General features: G+C 38.0%; 2 protein-coding genes across 4 annotated transcripts in view; both read right to left on the minus strand.

The window, feature by feature from the left end:
* SELENOP (selenoprotein P) overlaps positions 1-18,565 on the minus strand; it is a 170,146-nt gene that overhangs the window by 109,898 nt on the left and 41,683 nt on the right. The window lies entirely within an intron of this gene.
* Positions 6,022-17,428, minus strand: TMEM267 (transmembrane protein 267). 2 transcript variants are annotated; one of them, XM_057418059.1, is made up of 4 exons: positions 16,943-17,428; positions 14,688-14,835; positions 12,651-13,038; positions 6,022-6,432 (listed from the first exon to the last, which is right to left on the minus strand). In XM_057418059.1, exons 3-4 carry the CDS (start codon positions 12,972-12,974, stop codon positions 6,097-6,099), a joined length of 660 nt encoding a protein of 219 aa, XP_057274042.1. In that variant the 5' UTR covers positions 12,975-13,038; positions 14,688-14,835; positions 16,943-17,428; the 3' UTR covers positions 6,022-6,096. The 2 variants fall into 2 exon arrangements, with proteins under 2 accessions (XP_057274042.1, XP_057274041.1); XM_057418058.1 differs by lacking the exon at positions 16,943-17,428 and adding an exon at positions 15,232-15,407.

Here is an 18,565-nt window from a genome sequence, read left to right on the forward strand (position 1 = left end):
ACATTCTCTACCTTCAATCAATACTACTCCTTTTGAGAGATGCTCCCCCCTCTGGTTTATATATACCACCACCAACTCAGGAACAGAGCATTCTGCTATAATCATGCAACTCAAGTTCACCTTGTGCACTTGAAAGCTTTTATCTTTCACATAAGCTTTAAGTACGTGTACACTATGTGGCAATGCGAACAAACTCAGTGGAAGGCCAGTCCTTCTGCAAGACAGAAGAAACTGGATGAAGAAAAAGCTAGAGCAAAGCAATTCTTCAACAGTTCTTTTTTCAAACAAGTAGCCTATTTTATGATACCGGTTAATTTCTTCCAGAGGAGGTGCACCTACAGCTTGTTGTGTAAGCAGTTTGGACAGATTCTGATGAAATGCGTGGTGTATGATTAGTCCAAAGCATTTTCCACCTTTTATTGAATACCTTGCGTAACCTTGCATGACAGGTGACTACTTATGAATATGTGCCAAGGCAAAAAAGTTGTACTTGGCATTTGCAAACCTTTATACCTGTCCACTATAAAGATGGAAAATGCTCACTCTCTTGATGACTAAGAAGACACTGCCTGTTTTGCAGAGCTAATCCAGGCAATAGACAACCACAAAGTGTGCCAATTCATCCCTTTGAAATAGGCAGCAAAAGAACAGACTTTCTTGTAATTAAGTACAAGATTTTCTTATTTGAAACAAGTTTTCAAGAAATTTGATCATTCAACACAACTTTCAGTGGTAGAAACTCATTGGGAAAAAACTCGGGATTTTCTTCTTAACAGAAGCAGGTTTTAACACCCATGGAGCCCCATAAACTACATACTTAGGCCATGGTTTTGCTTAAGTAACACTGCAGCATTCCTTCTTTGCCCTGAGTGTGCAGGCAGCAGCAGCAAGTACAACCCACATCTCTTTGGAAGTGCTGGAGAATAGTATCAGATGTTTCTAATGGCAATAAATATTTATCATGACAATAACAGACAATCCACTTTCATGTATTGCAATTACAAGAGACTGACAGTACGTAGTACAAGCTCTGCTGTAGAGCCTCTTCTAAGTCAACTTCCAAAGGAGAAAGGGGCTCAGACTTTTACAGTACTTCATGTTCCTAGCCTAAGTTCCCATACGCTGCAGCCAGAGCCATGTTATTTTTTCAAGGAAATACAAACTGAAGCAAGGACTTGGCACTGGAAATTTCAGCCATGATAAATATATTAACTGCAATGGTTTAATCTTTTAAAGAGAATCTCCTGGCTTTGGACAGATTTAGATTTTGAAAAAGAAAATAATCTAATTTTACAATACGTTTGTTCTGCATTTTAAAAGCTACAATTCATTTTAAAAAGCTGAAATGTGTCAGTCTAGAAGTTACGTGAAGTGACTCATGGGATTTGGCTTTAGTTGTTTCACTTTTTCATGCTTTTCTGCATATTAAGAAATCATCTGGATAAAAGAGTTCTTGAAAAGACAGTTCACTTCTTCAGCAATAGGAAATCACAGTGAATGATAGGAAGACAAGCCCAATCTACAACCTCAATTTTAGCCACCTACCTTCCAATTAAATACAATCTGCGGTGACTAGAATGCAATTTAGTAGAACAGAAGTAGACTTCTCTTTTAGGAAGAGATGAATCATGTTTCAAGCACCAACAGACAGACTAGATATACACTGAATACAAAGGGACTCTGTGATGAGACAGATGTCTGCCATCTAGTCTTGCAGAATCCAGCTGAGGTATGTGGGTCAGGTACACTGAAGCAGAAGCAAGCTTTTCATCTAACCTGAAGTTAAGTCAAGCACAAACGCAGCTCTATACTGTCTCTGTACCCATATAAAACTACTAGAAATGCCATTTGGTCAACTTTTACATAGACATGCAAGATGGATGAAGCAAGATGCAAGAGCACGTTAAATTGTTTTTACTTTGGGGGAAAAAAATGATAAATAATGTGTGTACATTTTCATGGCATGAAGTTGTAAGTGCATTTGTTTGGCTTATTTATGTTTGATGTACAAGGAATACAGAACATTCACTCAAAATATGCTTGTAAATCACTTAAAACTTTCACATTAACAAAACATGTCTAGAAAAAGGGAAGATCTATCTCTCCAAGGACTAATGAAACAAAAATTACTTGTGTTAAAAGGTTTTGCTATCTAGAGTATTCTGTATCAAATCTCTCCAAACGTGCTTCCTTGGTAAGATCAGGAAAATGAGTACCTGTGTCTATACATTATACACAGTTACATGAATAAAAATACATAAATGCTTTTGTTGAAAATAGATGGATAAAGCCTTATTACTTAAATCTTACAGTATTCATTTATCCCAGAAACGCTTCAGGCTTTTAGAGCAGTCATCACAAAACTTGCTTCTAAATTGTTGACAGTAATATATAAAAAGAAGTTGGTTTTGTTCGACTATCTGCAATTTAAACTGAAACATAAAAGTGAAACTAGCAGCATTAATAACCTTGTAAATTCCTTGTGCCACTGTTACATCTGCTGTCTTCGGTTTCATTTCTTTACCCAGTTCCTGTACCAGCACTCACAACTACCAGCTTTTTTGGCTCATCTGTAAGATTGTTGGGAAGGAGTGAACAGCACATCAAGGAAACCACCACACACCAGTCCAGGAGCCCTTAGTGTGACACAATATTTAAGTGAAAGACTGACTAAGATCAAAGTAAGACTGAGTTCCCTTGGCAACCTGAGGAAAGCTTCTGGGACATTAGTATCATTCCTTGGACAAAGGAATTGTTTCTGTGGTGGACATGGCAACAGCATACAGTCTGACTTGCTCAATTACCCTTGCAACAGTTTCAGTGTACAAATCCATTTTCACACAGATTGTTCCCCCATATTTACTAATACAAATGTTTTCAGTCAATTAGTTCTGATTAAACAAATCTGTTTCTACAAGCTGCTTAGAAATCTACTTAACATTTCAAACAAAAAGAATGCAGCATCATTTATTTTCAACATTCTGAAATTTTCTTAACACTGCATTAAAATGTTTTTGCTAACTAATAGCATAACTGTGTTTCCTAGTCACTGAGACAAACACTCCTCCTTACCCTAGGTAAATTTGATACAAAATTAGGTTAAGCAATAGAAGATGATTATATGAACACAGACCAAAAGATCAGTGTGTGAGATATATAAATACAAGTATTATTTATCTTTAATAGTGGGTCTATGTTATATGTAATAGAAAACAGTTCTACAATACAGAATTCAGTGTAGAGGCCATGAAATGTGGAAAATTTTAAGAAATAACTGAAGTAACCAACTTACTGTTTTGAAGAAAAGCCTTATTATTGTGGGTTTTTTTTGTTTTTTTTTTTTTTAATGGATGCAAAGTGTATTTTAAACCAACAGCCCTTCCTTTGTTTCAGTGCAAGGTCTGCCTGTAGCAGGGAAACAAAACCTAGATCGTGGATTCAGAATTACTGGCTGAACAAAGCCCATGCTGTGCAACACCTGTAATATAAAATTTATTCTGTCCTGAATAAATTTACGTAATTGACAGAATACAGATTGGCTCCATTAAACAGAAATGTACTCTTCTGATGCATTTCATTTAGCTTCATACTGATAGTAGCTGATGGAATAAAAATATATGTGTTCAAAATTAACTATGAACTAACATTTCCTTTAGACTGAATTCTAACCCCTTCCCTCCCTCATTCTGGAACTTTATTTCCGTTAGCAAAAGAAATGTTCTTCTAGTAATAAACTAATACCAATGGCCTGGCTGTTAAGATTACTTCCACTTAATGCAAACTCCCTTGAAGCACAGCACCAATTATGAATAATTCACTTATCAATAACCAATTAAAGGCACATGATGCAATACACTTCCCTGTAGAATAAAGTGGTACCAGGAGTCAAGTGAAAAATGCAGATTACATTTTAAATAAAAACTGGTAAGAAATGTGTTTACTCTTTCTGTTAAGGCCACTGGGACATTAGGAAAAATTTTGCCTTGTTTCTGGAGGACTGGGGAGAAGCAGCATTCTAACACTTTTCTTTAAAACTTGGCAATTGTTAGTACCTACTTTCCACAATAGCAGTCCATTAAACAGGAAAAAAAGCAGCAAAGTTCTAACAATAAAGGAAACCACCACACTTTCTTCAACTTGGTTAAGTACCACTTGAAAATACATGGAAAAGTTTAGATTAGCATAGCAAATGAACCACTGAAATAACTATTGTTTTAGTATCATGAATTGTGCACAGAATTAACTTGAGCTTTTTAACAGTTTTTTTTTGTGTGTAATTCACATGCTTTTTGTACTTCACACTTATCCTTTACTGTAAAGGATGCAGTAAAAGCACAAATTCATTATGGTTTTAGTGTCTTGGTTTATTTTTGCCATGGTTTTGCTACACATGTAGGTATCAATGCATAGCTGGAAATACCAATGAATTTGAAATGCACATGAAATACTGGCAAGGAATTGTTAGGCAATTCATTCCTAATAGGCAGGTGTATCTCCTAGGTGACATGAACTTCACCATTGTTCTCTAATCTGTGTACCCACAAATTACAGCATTACATGCAACCTGTCAGTTTACTCTGAAAAGCTGTCAACAGCCTGAGGTGAAGTTGCCTGAAGGCCAGGATGTGAGACTGCCAGGTAGGTCTGCAGGGAGAGAAAGAATTTAAGTGTCACATGTTCTTGCTGCCTTCCTTCATATATTTCTAAGTGGCATTCACCTGTTGCTGTGGTAGAACTGGTACAAGAACATGACCAGAAAAGTAAGATATTGAAACACAGCTGAAAATTATTGTAAAAAACCCTCACAAAAATCGCAATACAGAGAATGAAAATATGTGTTTTTAAACTACTGAAGATATACCTTAAACATCGCCAGGACATTACAGTACCATACCAATCTTAAGGACTGTTGGTGGACATAGAGTTACCGAAAATACTACAGCTACAATCTAAAAATGAGAAAATGCAATTCTCCACTTTGTTCCTATATGCATTTCCCTTTGCAACAGACCTGTATATTATAAAGCGCAAAATTATATGAGTATTATACTATGAAATAAGAATTCAGAAAATTTGCTGCAAGGATTTAAGTGTTCACTTCTTGCACAAAATATATTCATAACTGGAATTTCATAACCTTATAGTTTAAAATACAGGTTAGAAGTAAATGCATGAACTCCTCCTCTTCTAAACCATTAAACCTTTGGATAAAAGGCAGTTCCTGCTTTGACGGCTCTAAGCCAACACATTTTTGATTGTTTCCCTAAGCATACCTTTCTTACATGAAGAACATATAGGGCAGAGACTATTTGGAAGGCACATTTTAAAAGGTGAAACGCTTTCTGTAATTAGCTTAGCGTGCATCAGCCAGCCTCTAGTACTTTGCAGCCATAGGTCTCTGATACTTAGTAAGCCAGTCATCCCAGATAGTATCTTCTGTAACTTCTTAGCACTTTATACTAAGATATATTTACCCACATGAGTGTTGTATGAACACATCACCTCATCTTTACTTCCTTTGATAACTTCAGCTCAGCACATGCTACCCTACATATGCTCTTCTACAAACATAAATCCTTTTGACTGCTGTTCATCACAAACTGGAATTAAGGTCCCATCTCCTTAATGGCCAATGGAGTTCAGTGAACAAAAAAATTAGTAAAACAATGATTAATAGACAATTCTCAGCTTGTACACTGTAACCTAGACAAGAGCTATACTTTTACTTTGGGACTTTTTCTGAGAAATTTCTGTAAATGAAAACTGAATAGATCCCAGCACAAATTACTACGTTATGAACATGCAACACAGTAACATGTTTTGTTAGAGAACTTGTTTATGAGGAAATTTATACTTCCATGTAATAATACTGAATTTTATGGATGACATTGCACTTAATGGAAAATGTTGTTTATGAGGACAGCAGTAAGGTCTGTAAGCAAACTCACATTTTGAGCAATTTTAATTTTCTCATATCTGAATCTTCCTGAATCTTCCCAAATTTTCCCTAAAGCTTCTGTCTACTGTAATAAGTAAGTTTGCCTTCACACAGTCCTTAAATATTCAAGCCTTAACAGCCTTTAAGAAACTTCATTCTTAAACATCAATGCGGATTCCATGTTTTATAGACATTAATTCTCTAGTGCCTGTTAAATACATAATAAATGAACATAGATGAGGTAAAGATGCTGTAATTGCCACATAGAGCCAATATGGCAAAGGAGGAGTTTTTCCAAATGGGCAGATCCAGAGGCCATGACGAATCCCGTCACGGATGTGATGAGAAGTCCAGGATATGAACAACATCCAGGGAAGAAAGCACCATGAATCTTTAAGCCTGAAAAGGTGCATAATAAACTTTAATGTCAGAGCCACAACAGGAATCACAGTAGAACAGTGAAGAAATGGTCTCCGTGGAAGAGTCAGAGCAGCCTGCAGAAAAGAAAAAGATAATTGGCAATAGGTACAACTGTGACAAGAAAAGAAATGTTTCACGGATGTTTACAGGTGTATTATCAAGTGGCTAAGTGCAAGTGCAAAGAAAAACACACTGTTCCTTTCCACTGTAGTTTACCAAAACCAACATGATTATTTAGACATACAAGAGCTGTTTACTGGGCTGTATCTCTATTGTATGGTGTGAATCACGCATCCAATGAAGCATTACCAATGATGAAATAGGGAGGGAGAGGGATGAGCTGTGCTATCTGTCAAATAGGCATGTGGAACCTTGTACGCACAGAACTTGTACAGTCTGCTGTACTGATTACATGTATCTAATTTTGAATTCAAAACCACCATATAATACACTTAAAATATTTAATATGCTCTACTTGAAATATTTCATATGTTTTAATGATTTTAAAAAAAAAACCACTATACTGGTTAGCACCTGTGAAGCTGTTTTAGTTGAACAGCATCTGAAACAGAACAGTAACTTCCAATACAACAAAAATATCATTTAAGTTACATATATTTTGGTTGCCTTGACACAGTATTCTTTACAGACAGGCAAAAGACAAATTCAGAAGCCGACCTCTGAACCATTTGTGACTGGGCTCTTTTTAATCAACAAATTGTTTAACACTATTTCAGTTGAAAGCCTGATATTTGGTTTTAATTAAGGCAAATGGCTAACCAGTGAGATTAAAATTAAGTGTTTTAAGAAGTGATAGCTATCAATTTAATATATATACTTGAGAAAACATTCCAGATGTACTTACTAGCAACAGCCAGAACTATCTCCACAAATTTAGGTAGTAAAAAAACGAAACAAAACAAAAAACCTGTTTCGGTTTTCTAAGCAACAAATAAGTAAATCCTTGCTTCTGTAAGCATAAGAAAAATGACAGCACATTACTAAAAGATCTATACAGGTGTTGATGTTGATATTAACTGGTTCAATTCAGATACCAGTGAGCATTTGGAAAGACTGTTAACAGGCACCAGAGGCATACTCTTTGTATATAATGGTGCATCTGATTGTTAGTTTGAATACTGCATCTACTGCAGAAAGCAAACAAAGCATTACTACAGGACACCAGACAGTAACCTGTCAATGCTTCAGCCGTGTTAACTGTTGCAGGTTTCAGCTATGGGAAGTGGGACTCTGGAATGGCTTAATGAAGTTTTTATGAGTAATTCAGACAACTGCTTGGAACCGTCTTCATTGTAAGGAAACTTTGATGTAGCCTTAGCCACAAATCAGAGATGAAAACTTACAGGCCACCTTAGAATAACAGCCCGTGCTTTAAACTAATGCCAATGTTAAAAGGCTCACAGAAAGCTTTGCTCTATTAGGTTCCCACCACATGCTTCTCTCTGACTCTCTCAATCAGGTGACGGAATTAAAAAGCTCATAAACTGTCTCAGCAACTTTTAACTGCAGTGGTATGGACTCAGCTCCTTAAAGTTGGTGCAAAGGGTATATTTTCTACAACTTCATTTCTGCTTTATACAAGCAGAATTCAAGGATTGAGGCAGAAAAATCTTGTGCTGCTACCCTACAAAGAGAAGTCACTGCTATTGTCAACAAGAGTCTGAAAAGTTCGTACCAGCCTAATTTTGAAAAAATTCCACGCTGGATAGTGATACATTCTGGCAGACATCCTACTGACTAGTCATTATCCCTGCACTTCATAAAAATCAGTGGTAAAGTCTAAATGAATATTTTCCCAATATTTGCCCTATGGATGTTAGGTACCAACAGCAACACAATGAGTAAGTAGAATGGGAATGTTAATTACATATGCAATTTATCAGTATTAGTGCCAACCTCTATCCAGTTTTGGGGAGGTGATGTTTTAATTTGTTTCATACAAAGTTTAAATGGTAAGGCTGTTCATACAACAAACTGACCGTGCAATTTAAGCACAAGACAACCCTATTCAGTAATAGCAGTAGTCATCGAATGCCTGAAATGCTGTGCCTAAGTTCTGAAAGAAGAACGCTTTGTTACCTCTTTTCCATCCTGTAACTAGAGAACATTTACATCTTTGAGTTGACAAGCCCAAGGGATAGACATGTTCCACTTGTCAATATAAGTCGTTACACACTTTCTCCTAACTTGTTTGCCTTTAGAGATTACCAAGGCCTTTTCTGCCTTAAATCTCTCAGAAAAAGATGACTATGATTTGGGTAGATTTAGGGGGATGCCTACCATGAGAGAGATCAGGCTGCAGTTGCAAACAGAATTTATTCACAAATTACCTTTCCATTTCCCTGAATGCTGAATCAGGTGCAAGATCTCGAAGCTCCTGTTGCTCCAGCCCCTTTTACCCATCACCATGAGCATCTGGAGACTGGAGACAATTCCATGCAAGAGAACCCAAGCTAACCCTGCTTTACTGCTCGAAGTGACACCACAGAATTTATGTAATAACATGGGCTGCGTCACTCATATTCCATGATATTTCACAGACCTGAAGTCTTTAGTTTTGGGCCCGATCTATAAATTCGATGTTGTATTAGTTGTTTGTGGGCATATCAGGAATGCCTCCTGTGCAGCCAAGGCTGGTCAGTAGCAGCACATTAACCAGCTGTTATACATATGTTTGCTGGTACAATCTTGTTTGCCACTGACTGCATTCTCTACACTTTAGAAGCTGGTAGTTTTAAGCAGCAAGCTAGCAATTCCTGCACATCTGTTCTACAACATGAGTTTTCAGGCTACAGTCCTGTGCGACACTGGGAACAGCCCATAACGCTGTTCTTGTTTTATCAGCAATGCTGAGTATGATGGCAGGCTGCAGAAATGTTCACCTTTAGAGCTAGTCAATGACACAGATTCTTCAAACACAAATTCTTAGATTCTTCTACACTTATGTCCATATAATACACAGTTAAAAATGGAATACAAAGAACTACAAATTCTAAGTAGCAAGGTCTTTGTAGACTTTATATTTGTTGCAAAAAATAATGTGGCCAAAAGGGCAGATCACATGCTACTTGGTACACAAGTATTTATCAGAGTAAACATATAAATACCACAGGTGACTATTTAACCTGAATACTGCAGAAAAATAATGATGACACCATGAAAAGCAGCCCAGTAGCCAAATAATCCAAACAGTCAGCTGCGTCAGCAGGAAATGATGGGAGGAGTGTGACTGTAGCAACTGCAGGTAGATGGCAATACTGCCTACTTAAAAAAAGTAACCCATCATCAGATTTAAGAGTTATTATGAAGAGCTTTATATGTAATTGTGTAATGTGAAAAATACTGTTGTTACAAATTAGTAAGAGTGGTGTGGTTAATTAGATTCTTAATTTATTAGTTACTTAGGAATGTGTTGCATAAGCAGTAAACATTGTAGTCTCTTAAATCAGTTACTCTCAATTCTGCAATCTAAGGAGGAAGAATGGGACTGGTGCTAACAAATACATAGTAAAAAAGTATTCCACGGAGTAATAAATTATATAGGCAACAGCCTGAAATTACTACATGAAACTGAAAGTTACGTCATATAAAGCTGAAGAAAGAAAAATCACGTATTACAATCAAGTCTAGCTAACTGGGCAACAACAGAGCAGTAAAGAGTAGCGTATTACATTATATCACAAGCTAAAAACCCTCTGATTGTAGTGGAAGAAGATTTAAAACCTGTAACAGACTTGGTTTTGGTTTTTGTTTTTTTTTTTAAATGACAGAAATGTTGCATGTATGTGACACTAAAAGGAATTAATCTATGCTATCTGGATCTAATGAAATCTCACCTAAAATACTATACACAATTTGGGCCGGGACCCTTTAAAGATAATTTAGGCATAAGGTAATACAGAGGAGACCAAGAAAAATAGTGAGGGGTTTAGAAAACACAGATCTAGGCCCTTCACATTTTTTGCAAGCCAGCTAGTCAAGAAGAGACTCTTTGAAAAGCATAATGGTTTTGCAAGTTGTACTGCTGTTACTGCTATAAGGGTCAAGAGACATACACAGGACATGATTCACAGATAAACATCCTTTATTAACGCAGTTAATGTTTGGAAGGAGAAGTTTATAGGCAAATTGCTATGAAAAAGCCTTTAGGCATCCTGCATTCTCCTTTCCTCAGCTAAATAAGTTTGGCTACTAACTTACTGCTGGCTATTCTCCTACTTTCAATACCTTGTAGTTCTGATTTGAGCAACACTGGGGAAAGCACAGCAATCAGCTATCTTCTCCAGAGAGGGCACAAAGAATAGGGAAACAAGATCTAGCTGTCACAACAATACTTTAGGCTGGATATTAGAAAACAACTGCTAGCTGCTTGGGAACCAAAACAACACAGGAAAAAAAATTAAGTCATGAAACTGCAGTTATTTACTTTGTTTGGGATACTAGGGATAGGCTATAAGAGCAGTCTCCATTATGGAAAATATAAGCATATTTAACCTCACCTCCCTGAAGGTGGCAGAGACAGGTCACCTCCCAGTTTTTTGACACAACTCAACTTTCTAAACAGACACTGGTGAAGAGTGTCATCTAGTGGTCATAATTAAGAAAAAATACTGGTAATAACCTCAAAAGCAAGAACAAAGCAGCAATAAAACTTTAACAATACTTTCTAGTAATTAACTATTCATTACTTGCATTTGCTGATTTTAAAATAAGGAAATATATACAGAAAGTATTATAGATTTAAATTCCATACCAAAATGTTAATATTATAGGACTCCTTAATGAACCAAACTTTCCTTTTCTTTATATAGTTTCATAATTTTACAGTATTTCCATATGCAAGAAGTACAAGAGAAGGGGAGAACTAGAAGCTGCCTAAGGAGGAACAATACCAGGCAGCGCTACATGCTGGAGGCTGCCTGGCTAGAAAGCAGTTTTGAGGAAATTTAACTTGTTAGAGGAAATTCAACTTGTTAAATACAAGTTGAGTATGAGCCAGCAACATGACCTGTGGCAAAGGCGGCCAGTGGGCTGCTTAGGAGTGTTGCCAGCAGGTAGAGGAAAGTGATGCTTCCCTTTATCCTCAGCACTGGTAAGACCACCTTCGGAGAGATGAGTCCAGATGGGCTTCCGACTATGAGATACATGGAGCTACTGGCAATTAAGTCTGGAGAAGGGCCACTAAGAGTGTGAAGGGACTGGAGCATCTTGCATACGATGAGAAGTGGGACTCTGCAGCGAGCTCCAGGTGAGCCTGCTTCAGCAGGGGGCCTGAGAAGATGACTTCCAGTGGACACTTCCAACTACAACCAAGAGCAAGTTCCTAGTAACAAGCAGAGTGGCAGGGCTGCTGCTATGGGGAGCAAGAGCTAGCTGGGTGTCTGCCTAAGGTATGAGATATGGCAGGCACAGAGCTAAGAGAACTGGGGCTGGGTCTGGCACAGACGGAGCTTACAGAAGGTGCCAATGTTTTGTAGAGTATACAGAAGAAACTGTTGTGGTCAGCAAAATCTGGGCATACATATCTACAACAAGCAAGAAAGACAGGGCTATAGGTATGTGAATGGGGAAGGAGGAACAGAACACACCGAAACCACCAGAGCACTACCAAAAAAAAATGCCATAATCTGGTAGTACTCCTACTGAGAAACTCTTGTTACAAGCAGTTCTGCAAGTGGATGATGATCATGTATACTCCTTAACAAGAGAAAAATCACCTTTTTATGTTTATAAAGAAGTTGACATTTGCTTTTTTTTTTTAAATGAACTATATTTAAGGGCAAACTCAAACTGCCTTTTTAACAGTGACAGCTCATATATAGCTTGTTTGTGGGAGAAATACTTAGGGCTGGCTAAAACCAAATGTACTATTCAGTCAGACTGAATGAAACCAAACTGCAGCTCAATTATCTACTTTCCAGATATTTCTATCCCTTATTGTAAACAGAAATGGAATAATCCACTTTATACAAAAAGCACACACTGCAGCACTTAACTGTTTAACTTGGATAACAAAGCAATTATGTGATACACAGAGGATATAATAAACAAAGGCTTTCAGAACTCCTTTTTACAGAGCAAGAAGAACTTAACAGTAGATATAAAATACTTCTAGGGCTTTTAAAATTTTAACAACTGCATCAAATATAATTCCCATATATCTACTAAATGTATCTAATTGGAACTTTTTTTGCTTAGGATATGGCAGAAGAACAAAAAAGTAAACAGTAGTGAAGAAAAAAAGTACACAACCACTTATCTACTGACTTACCTTTAATGACAGGGAGCCAGCAAGAACGAAGTGGTCCACATCAATGACAGAGGAGAGGAAGCCAGCCAGAGTGACCTCAGTGAAGTCACTTTTCTTCCTGAGTCCAACCACTATTGCCCAGGACCACATTCCTAGTATACCGTGCACTGCATTATCAGAGAAGGCTCGGAGCCAGTCATTTTGCTGAATGAAAGAAAATTGCAGAACTCTGTCTGCTACAAAGCAAAATACTCCCAAACCTAGACTAGAAATAACTGAAGCTGTGCTGAAAGTCTGGAGAAGAGCATGGGCCTTTTCAGTCTCAGATGCCATGGCAATAAGCATGTTACATCACACAAAATGTCATCAGGACACACACTGTACATTGTCCTTTGCATAATCAGTTGTTCTGTAACTGTTAAGAACAAAGAGAAAATTATTAAAGAAAAAAAACCTAACATCACAAAGCATTTATCACTACTACAGCTGAGCAAAGAAAACTCCAGTTCAATATTTTATTATATATTCCTAGGGATTTCTTTTTTCATTTCAGTTATTTTATTCTATTTGTTTGTATTATATGTATTATCACCCAGGTAGTCCTCTCTGAGCAACATTTTTTTTTTTTAGCTTGGAGACTAGCACATAGAATAAGCATTAAGAAAACCAGAACCACTAAAATATCTTTACTATTTATCTCAAACTCTAAGACAATAATGATTCAGTCAAGCAGAAGTAACAAAAACTAACTCCGTACAGAGCAAAACTACTTATGCTTCTCCACAGTATGTGCTCCATCAGCAAACTCTGCTGTTACTTTTAGGACTTGTTTATTGTCTGCCACATTACCTTCACAACAGCTCTTCTTGCAGAAGAAAACAAAAAAACCAACAAAAAAACCAACTATCTCAGACATCTTACTTTTCAAAAGTTGACTGTTTTAATTTGAAAATAAATGCACTATTACTAGCATTAATAATCACTTAAACTTTTTTTTAAATTATGAATGTTCTGTAATTGTTATGAAACTCTCTCCTAGAAGGTGATTTCTTGGGGATTACTGTCCCTAAATAACCATCTGACACCTCAAAAGAAATTCCAAAAATAATTCAAGCCCTTAAAAGACACCCTCACCGCACTTCCAAGAAGCAATTATGGGATACTTGGATTATAGAGACAAACTACTCATTTCTGTGATACCATAAAAAGCCACACGTTTGAAGTAAAAGTGGGAACACGTTAAAATGATGTATTCCCAAGCTTTATTATGTTAAACACACTGAATAGCAGTCTGAAGGACAGTATAATTTCTGACTTTCCCAACTATTACTCTATTCTGCCTTTTGGTGGAGCCATGGAAACAGACCACAGTTTCAAAGCCTACATCCTAGCCAAAAACTTTTTTCTCCAAGAGATTGCTATTTCTGTGCAATCTCAATAACTCTTCTTCACACAGTACTATTAGGTAAATTTTTATTCTAAATGGGCTTTTACCAGTGTATTAGACTATCTTTAAAAGTGAAAACTTCTAACAATCATGACACGTAATAGTTTAAACATGTTATTGATTATAAGGCCCAGAAATCTACAATGTGTCTTCCAGATTATGTGCATGCCTGCTTATTGTAGAATTACTCACAAAAATATGCATACTGACACTGATCTTTGTAGAAAAAAAGCCCACTGATTTATTTATTTATAAGCTCTTAAGGAGAAGAAAGCATGAATAATACATGGACTTTGCTCACAGATGAAAGTAGATTGTGTTTAGAGTCTGTTAACCATGACTGTCCTGAAGGAAGATGTAAACACAAAGTACTTCCTGAAACACTGGAACTGCTATTTCTGGTACGTGACTTTACAACACACCCAACATTTCTGAATAAATTCCATTTTAAGGAACAAATGGTGATCTCCTCACAAATGTTTCTTCTGTATAAGCATCACATCAGATTGGCTTTTATTTACCGTAAAACCTGTAATAGGAAGCCAACTTGTGAAGAACTGATGTAGCAGCATACCTTTAGAAAGCACACCAGCATTCAGAATCCAACTTACTCTGGGACTAAGTGAACATATTCTTCCCATTGCAGTTGCTTTATTCCAGTAGCAAACCTGGTCTATGCCTCAGCATGGAGCTTCTGTGCTTTTTGAATCCTGCCTGCGCAGTCCAGTGCAGAGAAGACCAAACACCATTTGTTCCATCCTAAATGAATTGAACCAGGTAGCAGTAAGCACTGATACTACACAGAGCTCTTCAAACTCTCTATAAAACATACATAAAAATTAAAAAATAGTATAAAATAGAGAAAGAAGCAACATATTTTAAATGAATTCCTTAACAAATTTAATTGAGCTAAAAGTATCTTCAGCAAGGGCTTAGAAGCCCTGTGAGAAAAAGCAGGAAAAGACGACTATAAAACACAAGAAGCGTGCTAATTAAAGATGGAACAGGGTAATAATTAAAAGATAATAAACCCCAATGTCATAAAGTCAGAAAAATGCACTCCCAGCCTTCTGTTTTAAGTAACTGCATTTCAAACTACACGGAAACCTATTTTAACAGATACTTCTTGTAACTGTGCGCTTCAAAGATTCCCACCTAATGAAACATTTGTGAGTCACATTAAGTGGTCTCTTTCTAATTTCATTTCACCAGTTAGTGAGCTTGTCTATTCCAAGTGGTGACCTATAAATTCAAACAGCAATAGAGGTCTGCATCAGTCCTGTGGTGGGCTTACACTGCTTTGCTATAGATATTATTAACGTGCATAAAGTGCACAGGAAAACAAGTAACAAAAAATAAGTATTATTTGAGAATTATCATATAGTGAAAAAAAGATAACAATACCAACGGGAAAACAATATATGAATGGGTATATTTGAGCCAGAATAAAGAATAGGAAGCAAAAACGTGACTTCAGATTACCCTTAGTAGAGAGCCATGTCCATGGAGTAACTGTTTTTAAACTGTCTCTGTCACCTTTCACAGACACAAATGACTGATATCTGTGCAAAAAATCAAGTCAAATTCCCAGGTACAATGGCGTAACTATAAATATTCTGCAGATCAAGAGTGAAATCAAGACTAGAAAAAGCAAAACTCTGTTCAACCAAAATAATCTCTGAAACGACAATTTCTAATATAAAACTAGAAAATGCATTTTTTATGTGAAATAAACAATGCTTTTCAGGTGGTGTAAATATACCACAATAAAGTGTGATGTTTACACATATCCCAATAAAATATAAATTATCACAGTAAAGTGTAAAATATCACAATGAAGTGTCAGAGCTTTTCTATCCTATAAATCTGACAAAGCACAGTTCTGAAGCTTGCATTCTTGTTAGAAGAGGAGTCGGAAACAGATGTATTACACAGAACGCTTAGAAACCTATGGGTGATCAGCCCAGTCGACATATTGGAAGAGAGATTTAGGTTGGGTTTACATAAAACACATGCACACAACAGCTGACAGAGTTACACTGCTCAGAGTTATGCTTTCTCACGACATTTTTCTATGAGATATATATAGCATTATGCATAATCTCTGCCTATATCCAGAAAATGCAATTTTGCTGATGCATTTAGATTCACTTACGGAAACTATAAAAATAATTTTAGCAAACATGCAGTTAACATTGTAAATTACTAACAGAATAAGATATTTAGATCAAAGTTGCAAATATGTATTTGAGGAAATAGCTGATACTAAGAAGTCTTTCAACTTACGTTGTAACAGCAAGAGAAAAAAGTCAGGTACATGAATACATATAGGAATTCAATGCTTAAAATTAGTAGAACTATGCACTCTATGAAAGCAGTCAAGATTGCAGCAGTCAAGATTGCAGTCAAGATTGCAGCAGTCCCTTATAATTCTATGATCTCCTAAAAAAAGTATTATTTGATACTGGATTTATTAATTTATACAGAATACTCCATAAAGTTGAATTACCAATTAAGACATAAACTCAAACATTTAACGTATTATCTCATGGAAAAGCAGATCCGAGCTAAAAAGACCTGTGAAGAACCAGTAATGCAAATATTTTGCGGTTAGATAATTACAACGCATTATTGATGTTGGAGGGTGGAAAGGGGCTGAACAGGAAAGAAGACAAAAGCACACAAGAAATCAGTGAGATTTTATCAAATTACTGAGGAAGAAACGAAATTAAAACCACAAGGAAATTAAGAAAAACAAATACCACCCCACCCCCCCCAAAATCAGGACTTAAATAAATTGTTTCTTTCAGGGACCATAACTTGAGGTGTTTTTTGAAAAGAGACACCAAGACACCAAACGGCACACCTGCTCCTTAATGAGTACTTTGGAACTGAGATGTACCTAAAAGAAAACATTTGGAAGAAATATCCTTAAAGTATTTAGGAATAGAAACAGATCCCAGTACTACCCAGTAGAAGAAAAAAAAAATCATCTGTCATCCTAAACAAGAAAAAAAGAAGCACGAGCAGTTTATGCATTACCCTCATTAACTGCAACATCATTTGCATCGTAAATAACTAATCCAATTTAAGACTAGAATACAATCAGTATGTGTAACTAAAGACGGGGAAGAAGGAAAGACAGGCATGCGGCAAGCAGACGTGAAATTACACCGATCAGCAAAAATTTTTATGTCCTGAAGAAAGAGTATGCTTTGCTTCAACACCCACCACCAAAGCCCCTCATCAACCATCTCCTCAGTCATTAAGAAATAAAAATGTGCCGTCATCTTTACCACAAGAACGGCGCGTGAGGCAGGCTGGCAGCTAAGTGACACGCCTGGCTTTAGGCAAAGCACCGCATTCTTACATGAAGAGCCAACCCGTATATCCGGCCCGGGCTGCTGCGTGCGGCTTTCCGGCTCCGCGGGGCGAGAAGGGCTGCCGCTCGGAGCCGCCGAGTCCGCGGAGCCGGGAAGCCGCCCGCGGCCGCCGCCTGTAGCGAGGCCGCCCCGCAGCCCCTCGCACCCACCTCAAGTGCGGCCGCCACCGCCACCACCACTGCCAACAGCCCCCTTCGCCCCATGAGGTGAAGCAGAGCGGCCCGGACCCGCAGGAGACATGCGTGGCCGCGGAGCAGGCTGGGAGGACGGATGAGGGAGCTGCTTGTGTCGTGGTCGCCTCGGTCTGCAGTGCGCGGGTTGGCTGTGTGGAGACGTGTGCCGGGAAGTGTTGGGAAACAGGGTGGGGGGAGTCGCAGTGAAGCGACTGCTGGAGTACAGGAAGGCTCTGCAGAGGGATCTGTACAGGCTGAATCAACGGGCTGTGGCCAGTGGTAGGAGGTTCGACAAGACAAAAAAGTGCCTTGTCCTGGGTTTGGGTCAGAACAACCCCATGGAACGCTCCAGGCTTGGAGCAGAGTGGCTGGAAAGCTGCTCATGGCAAAAGACCTGGGGGCGTGATTGATGGAGCTTAACTCGATTCAGCTGGCCTTTATCAGCAATAGTGTGGCCAGCAGGGCCAGGGCAGTGATGGGGCTGCGGCATCACTGTTCAGTTCTGGGCCCCTCACTGCAGAGGAGTCATTGAGGTGCTGGAGCGGGTCCAGAGAAGGGCAAAAAGCTGGTGAATGGTCTGGAGAATGAGTCTTATCGCTGAGGGAACTAGGAAGGGGTTTAGCCTGGAGAAGGCTCATGGGGGAACGCTATTGCTCTCTAACTGCCTGAAAGGAGGTAGTAGTGAGGTGAGGGTCAGTCTCCCAAGTAACAAGCGATAGGACAAGAGGTAACAGCCTCAAGCTGCACCAGGGGAGGTTTAGGCTGGATATTAGGAAAAAATTCTTCACAGAAGAAGGTGCTCAGGCATTGGCTGCCCTGGCTGCCCAGGGCGGTGCTGGAGTCAGCATCCCTCGAAGTGCTCACAAACCGTATAGCTGAGGCTGACATGGTTTAGTGGTGGACTTGGCAGTCCTGGGTTAATGGTTGGACCTG

This window comes from Pezoporus wallicus, unplaced genomic scaffold (assembly GCF_028554395.1).
Source record: "Pezoporus wallicus isolate ANWC-B61680 ecotype Strahan unplaced genomic scaffold, APGP_CSIRO_Pwel_v1 contig_8557, whole genome shotgun sequence".
NCBI classification, from domain to species: Eukaryota; Metazoa; Chordata; class Aves; order Psittaciformes; family Psittacidae; genus Pezoporus; species Pezoporus wallicus.

What these genes read in the sequence shown, in the direction of transcription:
- TMEM267 (XM_057418059.1), bottom strand. Translation starts at nt 12,974, where the DNA reads ATGCTTATTGCCATGGCATCTGAGACTGAAAAGGCCCATGCTCTTCTC. An exon ending in CTGGCTCCCTGTCATTAAAG is followed by an intron (nt 6,433 to 12,650) that starts GTAAGTCAGTAG and finishes TCTTTTCTGCAG; the next exon opens with GCTGCTCTGACTCTTCCACG.